The sequence below is a fragment of the Canis aureus genome, chromosome 35, assembly GCF_053574225.1.
Source record: "Canis aureus isolate CA01 chromosome 35, VMU_Caureus_v.1.0, whole genome shotgun sequence".
NCBI lineage: Eukaryota > Metazoa > Chordata > Mammalia > Carnivora > Canidae > Canis > Canis aureus.
This window is the reverse complement of record NC_135645.1, coordinates 23,671,140-23,691,079: the sequence shown is the minus strand read 5'-3', so window position 1 is coordinate 23,691,079 and position 19,940 is coordinate 23,671,140. Positions and strand designations below refer to the sequence as shown.

At 38.1% G+C, this 19,940-nt stretch overlaps 1 protein-coding gene across 2 annotated transcripts in view; it reads right to left on the bottom strand.

Moving 5' to 3' along the window:
* Positions 1–8,532: 8,532 nt before the first annotated feature.
* Positions 8,533–19,940, bottom strand: part of IMPG2 (interphotoreceptor matrix proteoglycan 2) — an 82,054-nt gene continuing 70,646 nt past the window's right edge. For both annotated transcript variants that reach the window (XM_077883693.1, XM_077883692.1), the window contains 5 exons: positions 17,280–17,490; positions 15,777–15,965; positions 15,424–15,622; positions 14,859–14,938; positions 8,533–12,526 (listed from right to left, as the gene is read on the bottom strand). In XM_077883693.1, coding sequence (XP_077739819.1) covers positions 12,514–12,526; positions 14,859–14,938; positions 15,424–15,622; positions 15,777–15,965; positions 17,280–17,490 — 692 coding nt within the window. In that variant the 3' untranslated portion in view covers positions 8,533–12,513. The remainder of the gene's footprint in view (positions 12,527–14,858; positions 14,939–15,423; positions 15,623–15,776; positions 15,966–17,279; positions 17,491–19,940) is intronic.

Genomic DNA, 19,940 nt, shown 5'->3' with positions numbered 1-19,940 from the left:
CTGCTGAAGGTTAGGGTGGCTGTGGCAATTTCTTAAAATAAGACAATAAAGTTTGTCATGTCAATTGACTCTTCCTTTCATTTGACACTTAGAGGCCACCCTCGGGGTTATTAATTAGCCTAGAAAAGAAGAGAGACAGGAAAACTACTGGTCAGTAAAGCAGTCAGAACATACACAAAATTGGTCAGTTAAGTTCCCCATGTTATATGGGCATGGTTCATAATGCCCTGAAACAATTACAATAGTAACATCAAAGATCACTTATCACAGATCACTATAACAAATGTAACAACAAAAAATATAACCATAATGAAAAAGTTTGAAATATTGCAGGAATTACCAAAATGTGACACACAGACATGAAATGAGTAAATGCTGTTTAAAATGGTACCACTAGACTTGTTCCCCGCAGGGTCCTCACCAACCTTCAATTAGCAAAAAATACATCATCTGCAAACCCCAATAACGTGAAGCACAATAATATGCCTGTATATCACAATGCCAGGAAAGGAAAACAAAGTTCCCCAAGGGCTGCCATCAACATGTTTCTTACCTCTAAGGGCTTCCTATGGTCTATCAGAGTTAAGCTTACCATGCTCTGTCTGGTGCCCCAACACCTTCCAGCCACAGCCCTCTTTTTTTTTTTTTTTTTTTCCACAGCCCTCTTATTCATCTAAATGTATCCCCCACTGCTTCCCAGCTTGAATGCTCTCTCCTCATGCCACCAGTCTCCTCTCGTGCCGCAACTACTCTCACCCTACTCATCTATAATGTCTGCTAGAACCTAGGGCTAACCTTCCTGGCCCAGCCTATTGACCCCACAATGAATTCTCTCTTCCTCTGACTCTCCTGAGCACTAGAAATAACCTGCTCCATCCAATCTAGTACTTGAATATATTCTGTTTGAGTTCTGTCTTCCCAACTAGATTACAAGAGAAAGGACTGTGCTTCATGTATCTTTGACTTTCCCACAACAAGATGATAAAAGCCTCCACAGAGTATTTTTCTAAACATTACAGTGTAGTGATAAACTGAAACAACACTCAAAAGTTTATAACTAAGAATAAAAAATTAAGAATGTTTCTAAATGACGATAGTAAAAATTCACTTTTTAATGGTGATCTTATAGTCAAGTAAAAAAATTATCAAATATCAGGACGTCTGGGTGGCTCAGTGGTTGAGGGTCTGCCTTCAGTTCAGGGTGTGATCCTGTAGTCCAGAGATCGAGTCACACGTCAGGCTCCCTGTGAGGAGTCTGCTTCTTCCTCTGCCTGTGTCTCTGCCTCTCTGTGTCTCTCATGAATAAATAAGTAAAATCTTAAAAAAAAAAAAAAGAGGGGGTCAAATATCATAAAAATAACTTGTACTCACCTACCTTTGATTTTTAAAATAATAAATTAAAAGATATCCTGGCCAAATTTACTTGAGCCAAAGTCTTAGCAAAAGAGTGAGTGGAAAGTCAGGCCTGGACGTGCTCTCATGCTGGCTGCTGACAGCCCCACCATGCCAGGCCAGCAGGAGGCCCTGTCTGGTTAACACCCATGCAGTCAGTCCAAGAACCTTCTTTGCAAATACTATAAGCAGACTGGCCAAATGGAAAGAAGGGTCTATGACTTGATTGCCAAAAAGACATGATAAGAAAAAACTCAAAACCTCAATTAAATAAATAAAGCTACAAATCTTTCTTAAGGAAATATTCAGAAATTCAGAAAATTCAATGGTATTCCTTCCATTAGTCATCCTGGCGATTTTAAAAAACAGAAATAATCTAAAATAAATCACACTATGTGAATGGCTAATATAAGTTTTGGTAGAGCCATCCCAGAACTCTCAAAGCATGTGCTGAAAGTGGTCAAATACATTACCCAACAAGTAAATGGGGCCAGGTAATGGGAAATCTCCTGATTCTAAATATTTTGTCAACTAATTCAAATATTTTTTAATATTGCAAAGGCCAAACAGACTTGGCCCACACACCACCAGCTTGCTAACTCTGATCTACATGATAGAATGTCCTTGATATGTGATTAAAGAATTTTTAATGAGAAATGCTCTTTGTATAATATTAGGTTGAAAGAGGAATATAGTAAGAAAAAAAGACGAGCAGGAAAAACATCAGAATAATAACAGCTCTATCTGGAATGAAACCACGGATAACTTATTTTCTTTACACTTTTCCATATTTTTCAAAATTCATCTCAAATGAAGATTTATTATTTTATATATTTTTAAAACTATCTTAAAGAAGGAAAAATACACTTTCCCAGCCATTTCTTTGGGTTCAACACTAATGTTACATCATGAGGTTGGTTATGTCCCTAAAAGGGGGCATCTCAGAAAACCAAGCATCTCTTTTTTTCTTTAATCAGTCACGTTTAATTTTGTGTGAAATGTCTATTTGTTCAGTCCCGCAATTTTGAATAGCTTTAAGACTGACTAATTTAATATTACTAACAGGTTGGAAATGTTGCTGGAGGCAGAGATAAAAAATAATGCAAAGAAATCCTGTATATAAAGCACTTAGCCCCAAAATACAGTCAGCAAATGGTAACTGAAAAATAAGGTATTCACAATGAACAGGGACAGAGACGTCTTGTTACCACATGAGAACTGAAAATAAGCAACTGCATTGCTTTTTTGAGACCAATATTCAATAGACCGCAATGCCCCAACAACAGGAACAGCATACACAAGGAAAAAGCCAGGAATACGTTTGTAAAACAAATAAATACCAACAGAAATATAATGTCTGTTAGCATAAATGGATCAATCTTTTTATTTTTTTTTTATTTATTTTTTTTTGGATCAATCTTTTTAAAAAGAGCAACAAGATGCATCAGCAGTTTGCTTTTTATGCACGTTGATTTATGTCCACTTTTCACCATTATACCCAGAGGTTATTACTATAAGGCAAAATTATGTGCGTATGTGGAATGTTTTCCATTGCATTCTAAAGGCTGCATTGAGTAGAATTTTCATTTAGGCTAATTTACAAAAAGAAGAACCTTAGACTAAATCAATACGGCCTTCTTTATTCAGAATTGACAATTCAGAATAGCCAAGTAACTCAGTGGCCAGCACAACCCGGCTATCCCTGGAAATCAGGTACCCTTGATTTTCATGATCATTTTCACACTTGCCCCACTCCTTGCTTCTTGCCCCCTCACCTCCCAGCCTTAGCCAGGCTCTTCCAATGCCTGCTTCTGTGGCAGAATCCAAGCAGCACCAAGGGAGAAATTCTTGTCTTTCAGGAGCCATTTAAGCCCAGAAGCAGGGGCACCTGGTTGGCTCAGTGGTTGAGCATCTGCCTTTGGCTCAGGTCATGCATAATCCTGGGGTCCTGGGATCGAGTCCCATGTCAGGCTCACTGCATGGAGCCTGCTTCTCCCTCTGCCTATGTCTCTGCCTCTCACTATGTGTCTCTAATGAATGAATGAATGAATAAATAAATAAATAAATAAATAAATAAATAAATAAATAAATAAAATCTTTAAAAATAACAGAAGCAGGGACAGGAATTTCCTTCAATTGCAGGCACTCTTTTTTTTTTTTCTTTAAAGATTTTATTCATTTATTCATGAGAGACAGAGAAATCGAGGGAAGCAGCCTCCATGCAGGGAGCCCCGTGTGGGATTCAATCCCAGTACTCCAGGATCATGCCCTGGGCTGAAGGCAGGCGCTAAACCGCTGAGCCACCCAGGGACCCCCCAATTGCAGACACTCTTGCTAGAGTCTTCCTTTGTTCGCTGATGTCTTTTCCTCTAAATCTGCTACAGACTCTTCATCCTGGACCCTGACTTAAACCTCAGAGCTCCTGTGTTGGACTTCGGCATTTTGCAGCAGCTTCTGGCTCTCACTGACTTGACTTTAGAAATAATTGCCTTTGGCGTACTTGTCTTTGTGCTAACCTCAGCCCATCCTGATTTTGAAACCATTTTCTAGCTTCAGTTATTAGCCTTTCTGAACCCTCGGCTACCTCCTCCCCATGATCATCACCACCATGTGTCTCAGATTCTGACCAGCATCATTGACTGAAAACCATGTCTCTGTTCATTTCCAGAGTCTCCTTGCCCAAGTCCCTGGTTATCAGAACCCAGCAATAAACTGTGATTCTAATTTCTTTGGGGAAGAAGCCAAGGTCAAATACTAGCCAGAGATTTTTTATTTATGTGTTTATCATAGCCTGCTTTCCCTTCTTTTCTTTTTGTTCCCTATTTGGCCAATGTTTATGAATTATTCCTGTGTTTATTTTCCACTCTGCACCATTCTAAAACTCTCTGGAGGAAAGGTGTTTAGAGACTTAGAACAGCATCCCCAGGAATGAATAAGATAGATAAGACACTGGATAATCCTCAGATAATCAGGTGACTCTTCAGGAAGCAAATTCACCCAAATTTAGTTATTTTGCATGCTTCAAACCCAGATTATATGAGTAGGAGGAAACCTGCCTATTGGTTAGAAAGGCATAAAATGTGACCATGGCTAAATGAGAGTGGCCACCTTTTTCAATAATTCCAGAATCACATAGGAAACCCAAACACGTAGCAGATCAAAGAGGGGCATAAGAATGAGAACAACAATGTTTTATTAAAAAAAAAACTTATTCCTTTAGTAATATAAATTTGATGAAAATATTTACACACAGACCAGCTGATTTTACTTAGTGTTTGTCTTAACCAGAGTGACTAGTTTCAGGGCTAGGGGAAAAGATGCCCTAGTAATCATCTGCTACACCTCTACTAGCCACTTTGACAACATATTGTACTTTTAGCCTCTGTTTTCAGCCACTCAGTCCAACATGCTCACCCATCCACTTGGCACTGCATAGCACAGCCTCAGACACAAGTTCTCTGTGAAGGTGATGAGTGTGGAGTGCAGACACTGAGCTCACATAGTAACCACGAGTACACACAGATCACTGTGGCCAGAGGAGAAGAGGATGCCAGAGCTAGAAGCCATCAGCAACTCAAAACATGCAGAGGGACAGGAAGTCACCTTAAGAGGAGGGGCAGGGTAGAGACATTACAGTGCCCATCAACACAACAGTACCTCCCTTCTCACTGGTGGCTGCAAAGGGAGTTAGATTTTTAGACCTGGCTGGCTCGTGAGTTCTGTACATGGTCAAGATTTTGGCAAATAGATTAATACTGGAAAATCAAGTCCCATGACCACCTCTGCTAGCTAGAATTATGGCATTTTCCAGTCTCCTAGATAATAAAAAGAAACTTCAAATGGGGAAGTTCTCAAGGTATTTTACTTCCTGTTTCTGCTTCTGAGAAATAGTTTTATAACCTAGAAATGTGAATATTATTGCCTCTTAAATCAACAGAAAAGTTGAGAGGTAAAAAGCATTATGTTTCAGGGGTGCCTAGATGGCTCAGTTGGTTAGGAGTCCAACTATTGATTTGGCTCAGGTCATGATCTCAGGGTTCTGAGATTGAGTCCCATGTTGGGCTCCACACTGGGCATGGAACCTGCTTAATATTCTCTCTCTCCCTCTGCCCTTACCCCCCAAAAAACAAAACAAAACAAAAACATTATGTTTCAGTTCACATAACTCAGCAATAAAGATGGCCTCAACAATGTACATTTTAGGTAATAATTTAACCAATCAGCTCTTCTAAATTAAATAGTTAGTGACAAAAGGCTTTTAAGACAATCAGGTGGACATCTGGAGTAACTGAATTGTAAGTTAATATATTTATCTCTGCAAGTTGCCATGTAACTGTCATCTGTCCCCAGTAAGTTCTGGATCAGACAGCAGGGATCTGGCCCTCCCTGGGGGCTCCCTGCTGAGCCACCTCGAGTGATGGTCACTGTGAGGTCCTTATGCGAATAGTAGATGAGGGCAGCACAGTGCATCAGAGGCCAGGGATAAGAAGAAATGATTAAATGCCATCAATCAATGTGGCTCCCACCTGGGCCCTGAAGAAATTCTGGCAAAGCCAGTGTGTTTATAACATGTTCACTAACATTACCCGGTTCCTATACTCTCCATCTTGGTTTAATAAAACTGAGAAGAATCACCTGATTTTATAGATCTTTCCAAAATATCAATTTTATATTTTTAAGTCAAAATTAATTTAAGGCTATCCTCAAAATAGAATAATGTCTAAACCTGTTCATTAATGGAAAGTCCATTTAAGCTTGCAGTTTTGCAATTCCAAGCTAAATGCTGATTTTGAAACATCACTGGCAAATCTGAAAGTAAAATAAGAAAAAGTGAAGCAATGGAAAATTTTCCCCTGGCTGACAGTATTGAAGAGAAGGTATTTCCAATCCTCAACATGTGTTTTAGAGCTTTCTTCATAAGGAAAACAAACCTCTCTAGAAATAAGTTACCTTTACATTTACATTTTTAAAAGAAGCAGGCAGCATCTTAAAGGTGCAATTCCAACCTAAAATTCTTCTTATGTAGATATTTTGAAACTATTATCTGCTCTGGAAACAGGCCATTAAATCCATTTTCCCAGCAGAGATTACAACATGAATTACTGATTGATTATTCATCTAAAATGAAAGTATCACTAAATGGTAGAATGTGACCTAAATGCTTATTTTATCTGCGGCATCCAAATAGAATAAAAAAAAAAAAAAGACAATTTTTTCTTTAATTTAGACCATCAATCTTCTCTCATTTATAGTAAATAAGGTACTAAGATAGTAGAAAGCACAGATTTTTTGAGGAAAAGAAACTTCACAAAAGCTTTCTGTCTAAAAAAAATTTAAGTGGAAAATGGTGCCCATTGTAAAATTTCTTTAAAAGGCAGGGAAAGGGACATCATAACTATTAATCACTAAAAATCAATTAGAAATCAAACCCATATCTGTTTTCAAATAATTACAATTTTAATTTTTCGTCAAACTTTAAAAGAAATTCAAAACTGTTTTATTTTTTCAGACTTCAGAGTAATAGCAAAGATTTTATTTAAAATCTAAATAAAAAATGTGTTTCCCTCATTCATTATAGTAAATAAAATATTTAACAGTTGCTTTGGTATCACACAAACCTTTGATGCTATCACATGAGCATCCTATCATCCTTGTTGAGTATGTGCCAATTATCTGACACTGAGCAAAACTAATACCTGCCCTCTGAGGAGCATGAAGCCAAACATGCTTCCAAGAACTTGTATCATATATGGGAAATATGTCCTCAAGGAATCTCACATGAAGCCTTCTCTCTTCAGGGCTTTTTCTTTGGGAGCACAGAGACACCAGCCACCCTGCTAGGATTTAGTTACCAATTTCCCCCTCATGGTAAACACAGAGAATCTGAGAGGAAATACCAAATCAGTTGCTGCTAAATGCAGAGTAAACATGATTAATTTTGAAAAAACAGCATCAAGTTTCAAAAAATATCATTGCAAGAACATAAATAAAACTGACAGGTTTAACCAACTACTTAACCCTCTCTTTGGTAGCATTCTGTTGTTTGTTTGTAGAAAGGGAAGAATTGAGTCACATCTTCCTCTTTAGTGCCTTTCTTTTGTTCTGCCCTACACAGTAAAGAAATAAGCAAGAAATAAAATCTTTTTTTAAAAAAAAACCTATATTTTAAGTTTAAACAATGCCTTCTAAATGTATTATGCTACCAACTCTATCAACAGAAAGTAAAGCCAAACCTTTGTCCCTACAAACCTACCTGTCGCTACAAGCTCTCCAATCTTTGCTCCTCCACCAGCCATACACTGGAAGCTTGCATCTACTACCCTAGCACACTCCTCACACTCTTCCTCTTCATCCCAGCTTCCTCTGAGTTGGGTTGAGAAATTCAGAGGTGCTACTACATCTGATGTAACAATCCATACATTGGTAAGTTTTTATAAAATGCTTACTACTTTATGATCTGTGAATAACTCAATGAGAAAAACATAAAAATGCATGAAAATCTCATCTCTTGACACCCTGATAGTTATTTTAAAATCTCTGTAAACCATTTCTTTCAAAACAGTTTAAAAACCACTCATAGCTCCACCTAATTTGTTCCCAAAATACAAATTAATCATTTGCTTGCTAGTCATTAAATAGGTACCTACCTATGACTCATTATCTCAAACCAAATGAATTATTATTGTAAACAAACTTTGTGTCTACAGTAGACAAACTATTCTTTAGTTTCATGAGTAACAAATTAGCAAGACATGACTCTAACACCAAAGAACTCAGTTTGCTGGAAAGTCAGTGCCACAAATTTAAAAAATTACAAAATGGTGTTGTTGAATAATGGAATGAAAGAATGTATGTGGTATAGAAAAGGGCATGAAAGAAGTTTATTGGGGTGCCCCGTGGCTCAGCTTGTTAAGTGCCAACTCTTGGTTTTGGCTCAGGCCAGGATTGAGCACCACATAGGGCGCCACCCTCAGCGTGGAGTCTGCTTCAGATTCTCTCTCTCTCTGCCCCTCCCCCTGCTCACATTCTCTCTCCCTAAAATAAAAAAGAGAAGTTTATTAATAATAAAAATGGCACAATTATATACATGAGACAAGAAAGACTTCTATATAAAAATTTTTAATTTTTTATTTCTGATTAGTGAACATTAAGACTAGAGCATTTCAAGAAAGCATTACAGTAACATGAACTTACCTGATCTACTAGATAAAATGTCATAAACAAGATGAAAAAGAAGAATCTTGCCTTATCCATACTCCATACTGAAACTATATTATGGCATATCCCTCCAGAATCATCATAATCCTGACACAATAATAGTTATGTCTTTAGTCTCTAATATCATGTTTACTTTTTTCCTATTTATAGCCCTAATATCTAAAGAAATCATTACATTTAAGTGAGAAAAAGAAAAGCCAGAAGGAGGATCATTTAATCGAGGTTCTAGCTATAAATTCCACGTGGAGATTAGTGTCTTAATCTATATTTAACTACCCTGAGGAGAGTGGTTTGACCTGCATCTTATTAACTCATAGTAGTGTAAGATTTAATAAATTGCATTAGTCAAAAAAAGAAAACCTCCAGGCAGATTCTTTACATCATCACTTACTTTCTGGTACCCTCCCACCTTGCCACCTCCAGCCAGGATCTGTGTAACACAACACAATTGACTCGAGGATTGCGCCTTTCACACTGTTTTTCTGCCATTCATTACACACTAGGGAATAGAATGAGCTAGGCTCCATTACTCATCACAGCTGGATTGTAAATGAGGAAGGCTGGTCCCACCCATTCCTACAGGGAATTGTTAGAGACACTTTAGAAAGAAAAAAAAAATTGACCCATATTTGTCTTGGTTAAAACATCTCAATTTAATAAAGATAAGTTATTCTTGTAAATCAGCTATTTCCTTAAGGAATAAATATGTTGCCTTTTCTTCCAAACTCAAAATAAAAATGCAATTCACAGACTGATAGATGTCAGAGTATCCATTATTGAAAATATGGAAATGATGCAATGATACCAGCTGCCTAAAAATCATGAAATGGAAGGCAAACTCATGAAACAAGCATACAAATGGATAACTAAACCACCCAACATATTTTTAGAGCCTACAAAAAACATTTGTGCAGTTTCCATCTTTTTGTCAGAAGTACTATTAAGCCAGGTTGTTTGACTACATTATAATTCACTACATGGTTACAAAGGGGAAGGAAAAGGAGCAGCGAACCCATAGTAACTAGATACTGGAGAAGAAAAAAACGAAGTGGGGATAAAATCAGGTAAATAGTAAATAGGACTTTAGGGCACATAAATGTGAACAAATACCCTTAAAACATTGCCATGGTAGAAATGGAGTCTTAAGTAAGACTCAAATAAATTGGGACGCCTAGGTGGCTCAGTGGTTGAGCATCTGCCTTCAGCTCAGGTCGTGATCCTGGGGTCCTGGGATCAAGTCCTTCCTGCATGGGGTTCCCTACAAGGAGTCTGCTTCTCCCTCTGCCTATGTCTCTGCCTCTCTCTGTGTGTCTCTCATGAATAAAAAAAAAAATCCCCCCTTCATCCAGACCCATGAAAATAGAAACTGTGTAATGTACACTCAATTATAAAGGCTATATGTACAAGACTCCAAAGCACTTTATGAATCAAAAAAAAAAAAGTGTGTGTTATTCACCATGTACTTTTAGTGCTTAACTGCATTTTATTGTTTCCAAATAAGGTGATATTTTTATTAATTACTGTATTAGTAGGTTAATGAGAGTGCTCTAATAATCACAAGTTTGCATTCCTCAATCACACGACCTAAAGGAGAGTATAGCTCTTATATTTTTAAATGACTATACACCATTAAATTGCCTCAAGGAAAGCTCTTTTTAAAAGAAGCTCTTCCTGTGTACCCTGCCCTGCCAGAGCGATAGCTCCTTTAGCCCTCTGGATCTCCACCGTGGAAACTGCACTCTGATCTTTCCCACTGTGGTGCAGCTACAGCAAGAGTAGGGCAAACGTTTTTTTTTTACTCCTGGTCTGAGGCCTCCAAGTCTCTCCCTGGGAGTGTGGGAGTTTCCTTATTGTCCCATTTAGTAGGTGTGGAGCAGACATTCACGCAGAGCTGAATGATGCTCTTGCATGAAAAGGTCATATGAAAGGGAATCAGAGACAGAGACGTGTCCGAATTCTTAAACTCCCACTTGACTGCTTGGCTTCTGGAAACAACAATCCCTCTTTAGCTCTTTTCGTTTGTCCTTCTCCTAACTGCTTCATGCGGTGACGTGCCCCCACACTCCTTTTACTCCCATCTGGAACTCTGCCAGCAAGCAGACATTCAAATGGTTTGCGTTGTAGGGCTAATGTGTGATAAAAACAAATTTTCTTTTCACTTAACACATATAAGTTTAGAAAAAAAAGTTTAACACAGAAAAAAGTTAAACAGAAATCTCTGGAAGCTTTACAAATAAAATTAAGCATTCAGTAGTGGCAAATGTCATTAACATTTATCATGCTTTAAAGATCATTATCAATTCCTTTAAAATGAGCCCAGTAGAAAATGTCCCAGAGCAGCAGCATTATATCTATGCTGAACTTGTAGAAAAGCCATTAAGTGAATAGCAAATGAAAAGGAACACTGAGACATGGGAACCTTCAAACAAACACCCACCCTACATGCTTTGCAAACTACCTGGATATCTTCGAGGCTCTCCACAGCTTATACTCAGAGATTTAGTTTTGAGTGCCCCATAATGAGTGACATTGGCAATGATCAAGTTAAGAAAAAGAAATAAGTGAACCAAGTTTTTTATCTTATAGTGAATCTATCCTGGTTATAGCTGGTCAGAAAGAAATCAAAATGTTCAAGATGGTTTTTGGCAAACATGAAGACATCTGACATAAAATATCAGTAGTAAGCTATCTGTGTATGCAATTTGCTATTAACAGTGAGGATTATTTGGCCCTCTCCTTGCCCTCTCCAAAGCTACCCATTAGAGAACATACTAAAGAGAAAGAGGAAAACTTCTATTTTCAATTAAAATTTATATAAGATGTGGACATTTGCTACCTATATAATTTTAGAATTTTTTAAATTGCAACAAAAGTCCTGTCATGTTTCATGTAAGCAGGAATGAATTGAATTTAGACGCCAGCTATTACGTAAAGAAGAAGCAATGTAAACAAACTAACCTATACTATGTGAGGTAGTTAAGTGCTGCTTTCCAAATTAATACACCAGGACCTAGAGAAGATCCAGGACTTGCCTAGGACAACATGAGATAACAGAAGAGTCGGGAGCCCATGAGTGCAGCTCAGTCCACCCATCAATCGGCAAAGTATATTCTCAGTGCCATGGCCTTGACCCAATGCCCACTCCCTCCCTGTCCACATGATTAAATTCATCTGTAGTCTAACAGGAGCCCATTAAGCATTATACATTATACAAATGTATTGTCCTTAACAACTAAAAAAAAAAAAAAAAAAGGATACTGACATACTTAACAATAATATGGTCTTCATTCACATGCTCAAGAAATTCAAACCTCTGATAGAAACTTAAGTACAAGCCTAACTCTATATTCCACAGCAAAAAGGTCGTTTTTCTTCAGCAGTCTTAATGCCAAATAAACTTAATATTTTTTATTTAGTTAAATGTCTGACAACAAGCTATACGAAAACTATTTGAAAGGCTTCTCATTCCACTTAACAAGAACATCCTACAAAATAGTCACTTCCTAAGCCCGCCTTCTCTTGTAAGAGTCTCTAGCCTTATCTTCCTCCGGGGAAACCTGGCCCACAGTCACTGAGACACACCTTCAGAGGTTCAGAAGCAGACAGTGAAGGCAGCCCCAACTCCTAAGCCATTTCTTTCCCTTGTAGAATACTTCTGAGGATTCATACAGTTTTCAGTTTCTTTAAATACAGGTTTGGTTTTTGCAGGTATGAAAACTGTCACATCCCTTACTACATTCTGAAATTTTAAGCTGGAAAAAAGTTTGGTCCCCAAATTTAGTTTTTTAAGTAGAAAATCCTTCTTCCAACAGAGGTCAAAATCCAGGTTAATTATATGACATAGGTAGCAAGTGATCTCCATCTTCTCTAGGCTTCTGATCAGTTTCAAATTAGAAGTTTTGCTTAAAGCTCTTCCCTGCCATGAAAAACAAAAACAAAGAACAATTAATGGAAAAAGCAAGTGTACCCTGAAATGCACTTTTGTTATAATACATTATCAAGCTACGTTCCTAAGATCACCAACACTTCCTATTTTCTTTCTTTGCAGGGAAGCTGTCCTATGCTTTGCTGAGTTAAAAACAAAAACAAAAGCAACAGCCAAAAAGAAACCCCACTGTCAAGACCATGTCATTTTTTCACGATCCTAAATCAAATCCTCTAACATTTTCTTGGGCTACTACTAGGTGAAAATGCCGAGACTAAGCAAAGATGAAAATGTAGGGACCGCATGTCTAACAGTTTTTCAATGCTGTCTTCCCCAAATGATTATTCCTCTTAAGGTTACAGTGTCTGTGTGGACTTTCTTTTGTTTCACTGGATCTTCTTGTTTAAATCTTATTTGTTACATGGATTGGTGGGGGGGAGAGGGGTATATTTTAATGGCAGGCAGTTACCAGAAGGAACTAAAGCATGTAGTTAACCTGCGTGTTCCTAATGAGGCTCTCTTGCATTCTTTGTTTGGATGTCCTAGCCTAGATAAAATGCATTTTTAATTCAGGGAACACATTCAAACAGGTGGTTCTAAGGGGTTTATAAAGAGTCTCAGGAAACATGAGCCATGTTCTCTCTACTGGATACCACTGAAATGGAGCCACCTGGCTGGAGATGCAGGGATGAGTGGGAGTCTGGTCTTTAAAGGCAGATTCCCAGTAATATTGCTCTAACAGCATTCAGGAAGGTTGACAGCATCTCCAGGGACTAAGTCAGGTGTTCAGAGATTTTTAAAGGACTTTCCACCATGTACTTGGAATTTTTTCTAGATCTTTTAAAATTTATTCTATTTATTTATATTATTTTTATTTATTTATTCATTCATTCATTTATTTATTTTATTCTCTCTCTCCCTCTTTTGAGAGGGAAAGAGAGGGCACAGCAGGGGGAGAGGGAGAAGGAAAAGCAGGATCCACACTGAGTTGGGAGCTCGACATGGGGCTCTATCCTAGGACCTGGACCTCATGACCTGAGCTAAAGGCAGACACTCAACTGCCTGAGCCAACCAGATGCCCCTTTACTTGGAATTTAAAAGGCATCTTCTTCAGTTTCTTTAGGTTCCAATCAATCCTTTCCTATCAGGGAAGAACTATGAGTGAAGGGGCTGTGTATTAGAACAAAGGGATTCCGAGCAAAGAGGCAGTGGCTCCCATCAGAGCCTTGTGTGTTATCATGACACTTCACCAATTTCTTCTGCAAGCATTCATGAATTGCTCTGGTTTTTCTCTTCTAAAAGCCAGGTGAAGATATCTGGCCTCAGGGGATCCCATCCATGAGGAAGTACCTTTATGAGGGCAGCAGGACCAAATATCAAAGCAAAATTATATTTCATCCACTATACTCAATTAATGCCCATAATGATCTCTTTACAAGATATTTTATTTTTGTAACCTAATTCTGGTTATGGATCTTGGGGAACAAAGAAAAATAGTTACGGACACTTGCCCAAAATGCATGCTGAGAAAAGGAAATGGAAAGAGAGTAAATTGTAAGATGTACTCGATAAAGGCAAGAGATACACCTTAATGAGATTTGTGTAATTCAAAGCATATTGATGAGTGTCTACAAAGATGGAAATGAAAGGATATGTCAAAATATGTGAGGACTTATGACTGCTCAAGTGCTTTTCATAGAAAGTGTCTATGAAAAATATTGTATAGCATTAAATCACAGGCAATATCTGTGGTAGCAAGAAAGCATACATAACACAGTCCAGGAACCTCTAGGCCAGAACAGATAGTGTCTTAGTTTTAAATCTTCTCTTCCATTTGCTATCATTGACATCTTAAATCCCTTCGTCTTTCAAAGGCTTCCTCTCCTCATTTATAAAACTTAAATACAGGAGCACCTGTGTGGCTCAGTTAAGTAAGTGTCTGCCTTTAGCTCAGGTCATGACCTCAGGGTCTTGGGATCAAGCCCCCATCAGGCTCCTTGCTCAGCAGGAGTCTGCTTCTCCCTCTCCCTCCGCCCCTTCCCCTTCTCATGTACTCTCTGTCTCTGTTTCTGTCTCTCTCTCTCTCTCAAATAAATCAATAAAAACTTTTTTAAAAAATAAAAATGAAATACTCAACCTAAAAAGCCATTATGCAGAATAAATAAAGTAATCTATGTGGAAGCATATTAACCGTAAAGAGCTCAACAATGTTGGTTATCATCAGAACCCATGTCTTGTGGACAGGAATTATGTATTCACGCTGTGCCACTGCTCTAAGGCACCCAGTTGGGAATCTGAGTAGGAGGCTATATCAAATGCTTACATTTGATGTTCTCTCACAAAAGCTACAAACTCAGGATCACTGGCATAGAGTTCCAAAATTCTCATTCTTTCTTGAATTTCCTTAGAAAAGAAAAAGAGACCATACATTGCATTAGAAAAACCTCAACTTTTTTGAAGGAATTCTCATTTTTGTAAGGAATTGTGGCTTTCCGAGCTATCCAGGGGAGAGCTATAGGAAAGAATGGCCTTTTCAGAGAAATTGAAGGTTTGGATATTGCATGAACCACTCTGAGTAACTCAGATATATATTCCTAAGGAAGGGAGAGAAGAAGGAGAAAGTGCTTACTAATAATGGAAAAAGAAACCACTGGGTGGGAAATGAGGTACCACTCAGAATTGTAAAACCCTGCACCCCCCATCGCCGGGGAGATATCATAAGGTAAAAAAATGATCATGAAATATTTTTCATCCTTTCTTGAAGCCCATGTATATGCATGTGCACGGACACACACACATGGACACACAGATACACGGATGAACACACACACACACACACACACACACACACACCAGCAGGGCAGTAACAGAAAAGCAAAGTTTCCTACCTCACTGGAAAGCTCACTGTTCTCATACATTTGCCTGATTTCTTCCCTGCTCAGACCACCAATCATCTCTCCACCTCCAGAGCTGTAGAAGGGGTTCTGAGGATAGGGTCCCTCATACTCCTCGGGTCTGGCCACATGGCTTTCATAGACAGGGTTGTACTTCACAGCATTTTCAATGGATGAGAGGCTGTCAGGCTGCCTGATGGAGCCACAAAAAGAAAAGTATGATTGGTTCAGGTTCTTCAGATGCTCAACTACCCAGATCCTTATCCAATATGTGGCATATAATAAGTGCAAAATAAATTAATAAAAGGAACATTTTATTCCATCAGAGAGTAATTTTTCTTATTTACCTGATGGGCCTCTCTGCTTCTCTTCTAACATAATGAGCCTTAAGAGTTCTGACAAGGAAGAAGACAAGAGCAGAAAAGACGAGGACAAGTCCAACCACGGTGGCAATGGTGATGCCTATGACCAACGGCTCAGACACAAACTCCTCACAATGCTTACCTCGGTACCACCAGTTCTCACCTACCCGGCATCTGTAATGAGAAGTGACAAAGTCCAAAAGGAGGATCACTGTGTTGAAAACAATAATGGCAGATCCGGTGGGACTTGGGGAAAAGGTAGGGAAATAAATGCTGACCATGTGAAACTTCAATAAAGAAGTGAACGGAACCGGTTCAATGATCATATAATTTAAGGTTGTGATTAGTCCCTTCTACAGCCTGGGCAGGTCCTCCCTATTTGTAAATGACTGAACAAAAGACTGACTAGACAAAGTATTCTGTTTAATTTCCTTATTTATACTTAATAGAAAACAGACCCAGGAAGGAAAGTGACTGAGATCATGCAATTAGTCAGCATCTGGGTGTAGAAACCAGGTCTCCAGACTCCTCGTGTCCTTTCACCACGCTGCAGAGATATCCCCAAAACCTCCCAGGCTCCAGACTTGTGCAAAAGTGTCTTCAATTCCCAGAGCAGCAAGGAAATGACTGCTTTTCAAAATAATATTAATTTCTATGAAAATCAAAAGACTATTTGTCTTCTGAGTTTTCTAGCTGAATTTTATACTTTTTGGTACAGAAGACTCTGGATCATTCCCACCTATTTCCTCTGTGTCTGGCATCTATAACATTTGCCCATTTTGACATTCACAAGCTGTCCTCTTATTTATATTTCTCTGCTTATTCTTAGCACTCTCTCCTTTTACACCCACGTGACTAGGTACTATGTGGTTCAGAGGTTGATTTGTTCTATTTTGTTTAAGGAAAATGAGCAGGGGAGAATGGTTAGGCTACCTGAATCTGCTCATCTGTCTTCTGGAGTTTCTTTGGTTCTGCCTTTTTAAAAAAATGGATCTTAGGTACTTAAAATATATTTGTTACAACTTTGAAGACTTTAAATACTTGCTTTTCTTTATTTTCAAATACTCAGTAGAACTAAGAGAAACCCACAGCCATTAAGAACATATCCAAGTAGACAACAAAATTTCACAGTATAAAGTATTGGTCTTACCCTAAACTTAATCTGAGTACCAATTGCTTTATCATCACCCCTAAGAACCAACACAAAGATCTCTATTTTAAGTACTCTAATTAAGACACATTTAAATAATGTTTTTCTTACAGCATCCTAAAAGTGTAAAGTAAAATAACCAATTGAACTGGGTATCATTCAGGCCTATTAATTGACCTGGTCTTCACACGAGAACTAGATGGCATCTAGCTACTGCCTAGATGCAACTTCTATAATAAATATTGCTGTGATTATCCTAAAGTCATAGGTGTAGACCAAACTTCTTCAGAGGAAGTATCTGTAACCTTGGGAAGCCAAAATCTCTAACTACAACATACCTACAAATGGCCCCATGTCCAGGCATAATGTCACACTTTCCATCATTCAAGCAGAAACCAGGCTGTAGGTCACAGAGACTCTGACAGGGTAGTTCTTCCACACTCAGGTACCCAGGGAAGCATCTGCACTCTGCTTCTCCACTCCAGGGGTTGACTAAACACTCAGAAAATTCATTGCATGCCTGAAATTTGCATGGGTTGGCTTGATCACCTAAAACGTGAAACAAACTAGAGAATGATATAAGAAAAGGCAAAACACAGGAATTGGGGTACATGAAGTCCCTCCAGTAATACTCCTCCAAGCACCAGCGGACAGCCCTCATTCTGAGCCATTAAAATACACTATCACATCAATAGTACCAAAAAAAAATTCCAACTCATCCCTGGATTGATGAGCTTTTGTCAAATTTCTCTGAAACCCAGAGTCAAAGCATAGAACCCAATGACCTGGGTAAGCTTTTTCATTTTTTACCAAAGGAATCATGTAGATGCTTTAAATCCATGCCATGTGTTGTCAATCTAAATTCAATACAGTTTTCATGTACTATTTATTTGCACCAACCCTAATGTACTATACTATTCTGTACATGATGCTAAATGCCCTATCCCACACTGAGAACATGAGATAGGAGACAGAGTTCAGAGAACTGATAGGAGGCTCAGGAGTGGGTATAACCCAATAAGAGCAGATAAGAACATTTGAGATTTGTGGAAGCTAATGTTAGAAAAACAAATCAGCCATGTACCTCTTCAAGCCAATCCTAGTAATATTTTGATTTTCGTAACTTTATTATTTTTTTTGACTGGGTAAGAAAAAATGAAAATTTTAAATAAGTAGAACAATAACAAGCCTTTTTTATGATATAAAACAGAATAAGTAGAACAATAACAAGCATTTTTATGATATAAGACATTGATCATGATGGGTCTTTCATCCTACTATGGTTCCATTTTATGTTGTTCACTGGTGAATGACAGTCTGTGAATGGCAAATGATGACACAGATAAAAAGACAGACAAATAGGTGGAAATAACAAAAAAGCATGATGTTTAGCCAAAAAGATAAGGGGAGTTAAAAAAAATAAAGGCCATAGTCTCTGTTTCCAGAGAATCTAAGATGGTTTTGAGAATGAGTGATTTCCTTGCTGCCCTGGAGATTAAAGATTTTTGCACAAATCTGTGACCTTGGAGTTTGGAAGATCTCTGAAGCTGATCTTCCTTTATCACATGAAAGAATGGGGAGATTAACTGGTTGCAGATATGAACAGTGTCTCCCCAAAATACATGTCTACCCAGAACCTCAGAATATGACCTTATTTGGAAGTAGGGTCTTTGCAGATGTAATCAGGTTAAGATGAAGTAATACTTGATTAGGGTGGGCCCTAATACAATAATTGGTGTCCTTAAAAGAAAAGGAAAATTTGGACACAGACACACAGAAGAGAGGCCATATAAAGATGGAGACAGATAGGAGTGATGCATCTGCAAGTCAAAGAACATCAAGGACTGCTAACAAACACCAGAAGCTTAGAAAGAGGCAAGGAAGGGATTTTTCCTAGAGCTTCCAGAGGAAATGTGGCCCAGCCAACACCTTGATTCTGGATTTCTAGCCTCCAGGACTATGAGAAGATAAATTTCTATGTTATTATAAACCACTCAGTTTGTGGTACTTTGCTACGGCAGCCCTAGGAAACTAATACAGGAGACCACTGATAAAATGCTCTTGTAACAAGGAGAGCAACCAAATGTGATGACAGATGGGCAGTTTCTACAAGCAGGATTCCTCTGTGTATTTCCTAAGTCTCTACATCTTTATCCTAGTATTCATTTTGTGACTTTGTAATCAGAAAATAATCTAATCTTGGCCTAGAGTGAGGGAGAAGAGTGTATACAGGGGGTGGGAAGGATGGTACTGCATGACACCCTTTTGTTGGTAAAAGTTCAAGAGTTTCTGAAGCATGACATGTGAAAACAAGTTAGGCAAGACAAGTCAATCTTGTCTCTAGCCCATCTTGATATAAAATAGCATTTTAATTGGAAGGCCTTTAACTAAAAATATACATGTTGTAGAAAAATATCTATTAGAAATTTTAAAACTTTGTGGCCATTCTATGTGAGTATAGGTGTATTACAGAGGGGAGGAACATTATATGGTCTCATTCATTTGGGGAATATAAATAATAGTGAAAGGGATTAGAGGGGAAAGGAGAGAAAATGAGTGAAAATATCAGTGAGGGAGACATAACATAAGAGACTCCTAACTGTGGGAAACAAACAAGGAGTAGTGAAAAGGAGGGTTGGGGTGACTGGGTGATGGGCACTGAGGGGGGCACTTGACAGGATGAGCACTGGGTGATATGCTATATGTTGGCAAATTGAACTCCAATTTAAAAAAAAAGGAAAACAGAATATAAGAAAAAAAGATAAATATTGCTCTCTTTTGCTTCCAGACTGAGAGAAACCAAGACTAATATTTAATCATATTAATAAAAGATTGTAGTTTGAAGATCTCTTTCCAGTTCTTTGTGTGGGTTAAAGGTAGAGAATGCCCAGAATAGATGACTCTGTTTGGAAGAATACTTAGTGACTTTATAATAAACAAAGGTAGACCTGGAACTAAGCTTAGGATAGGAGACAGGGATCTAAATTATAGAACTAATA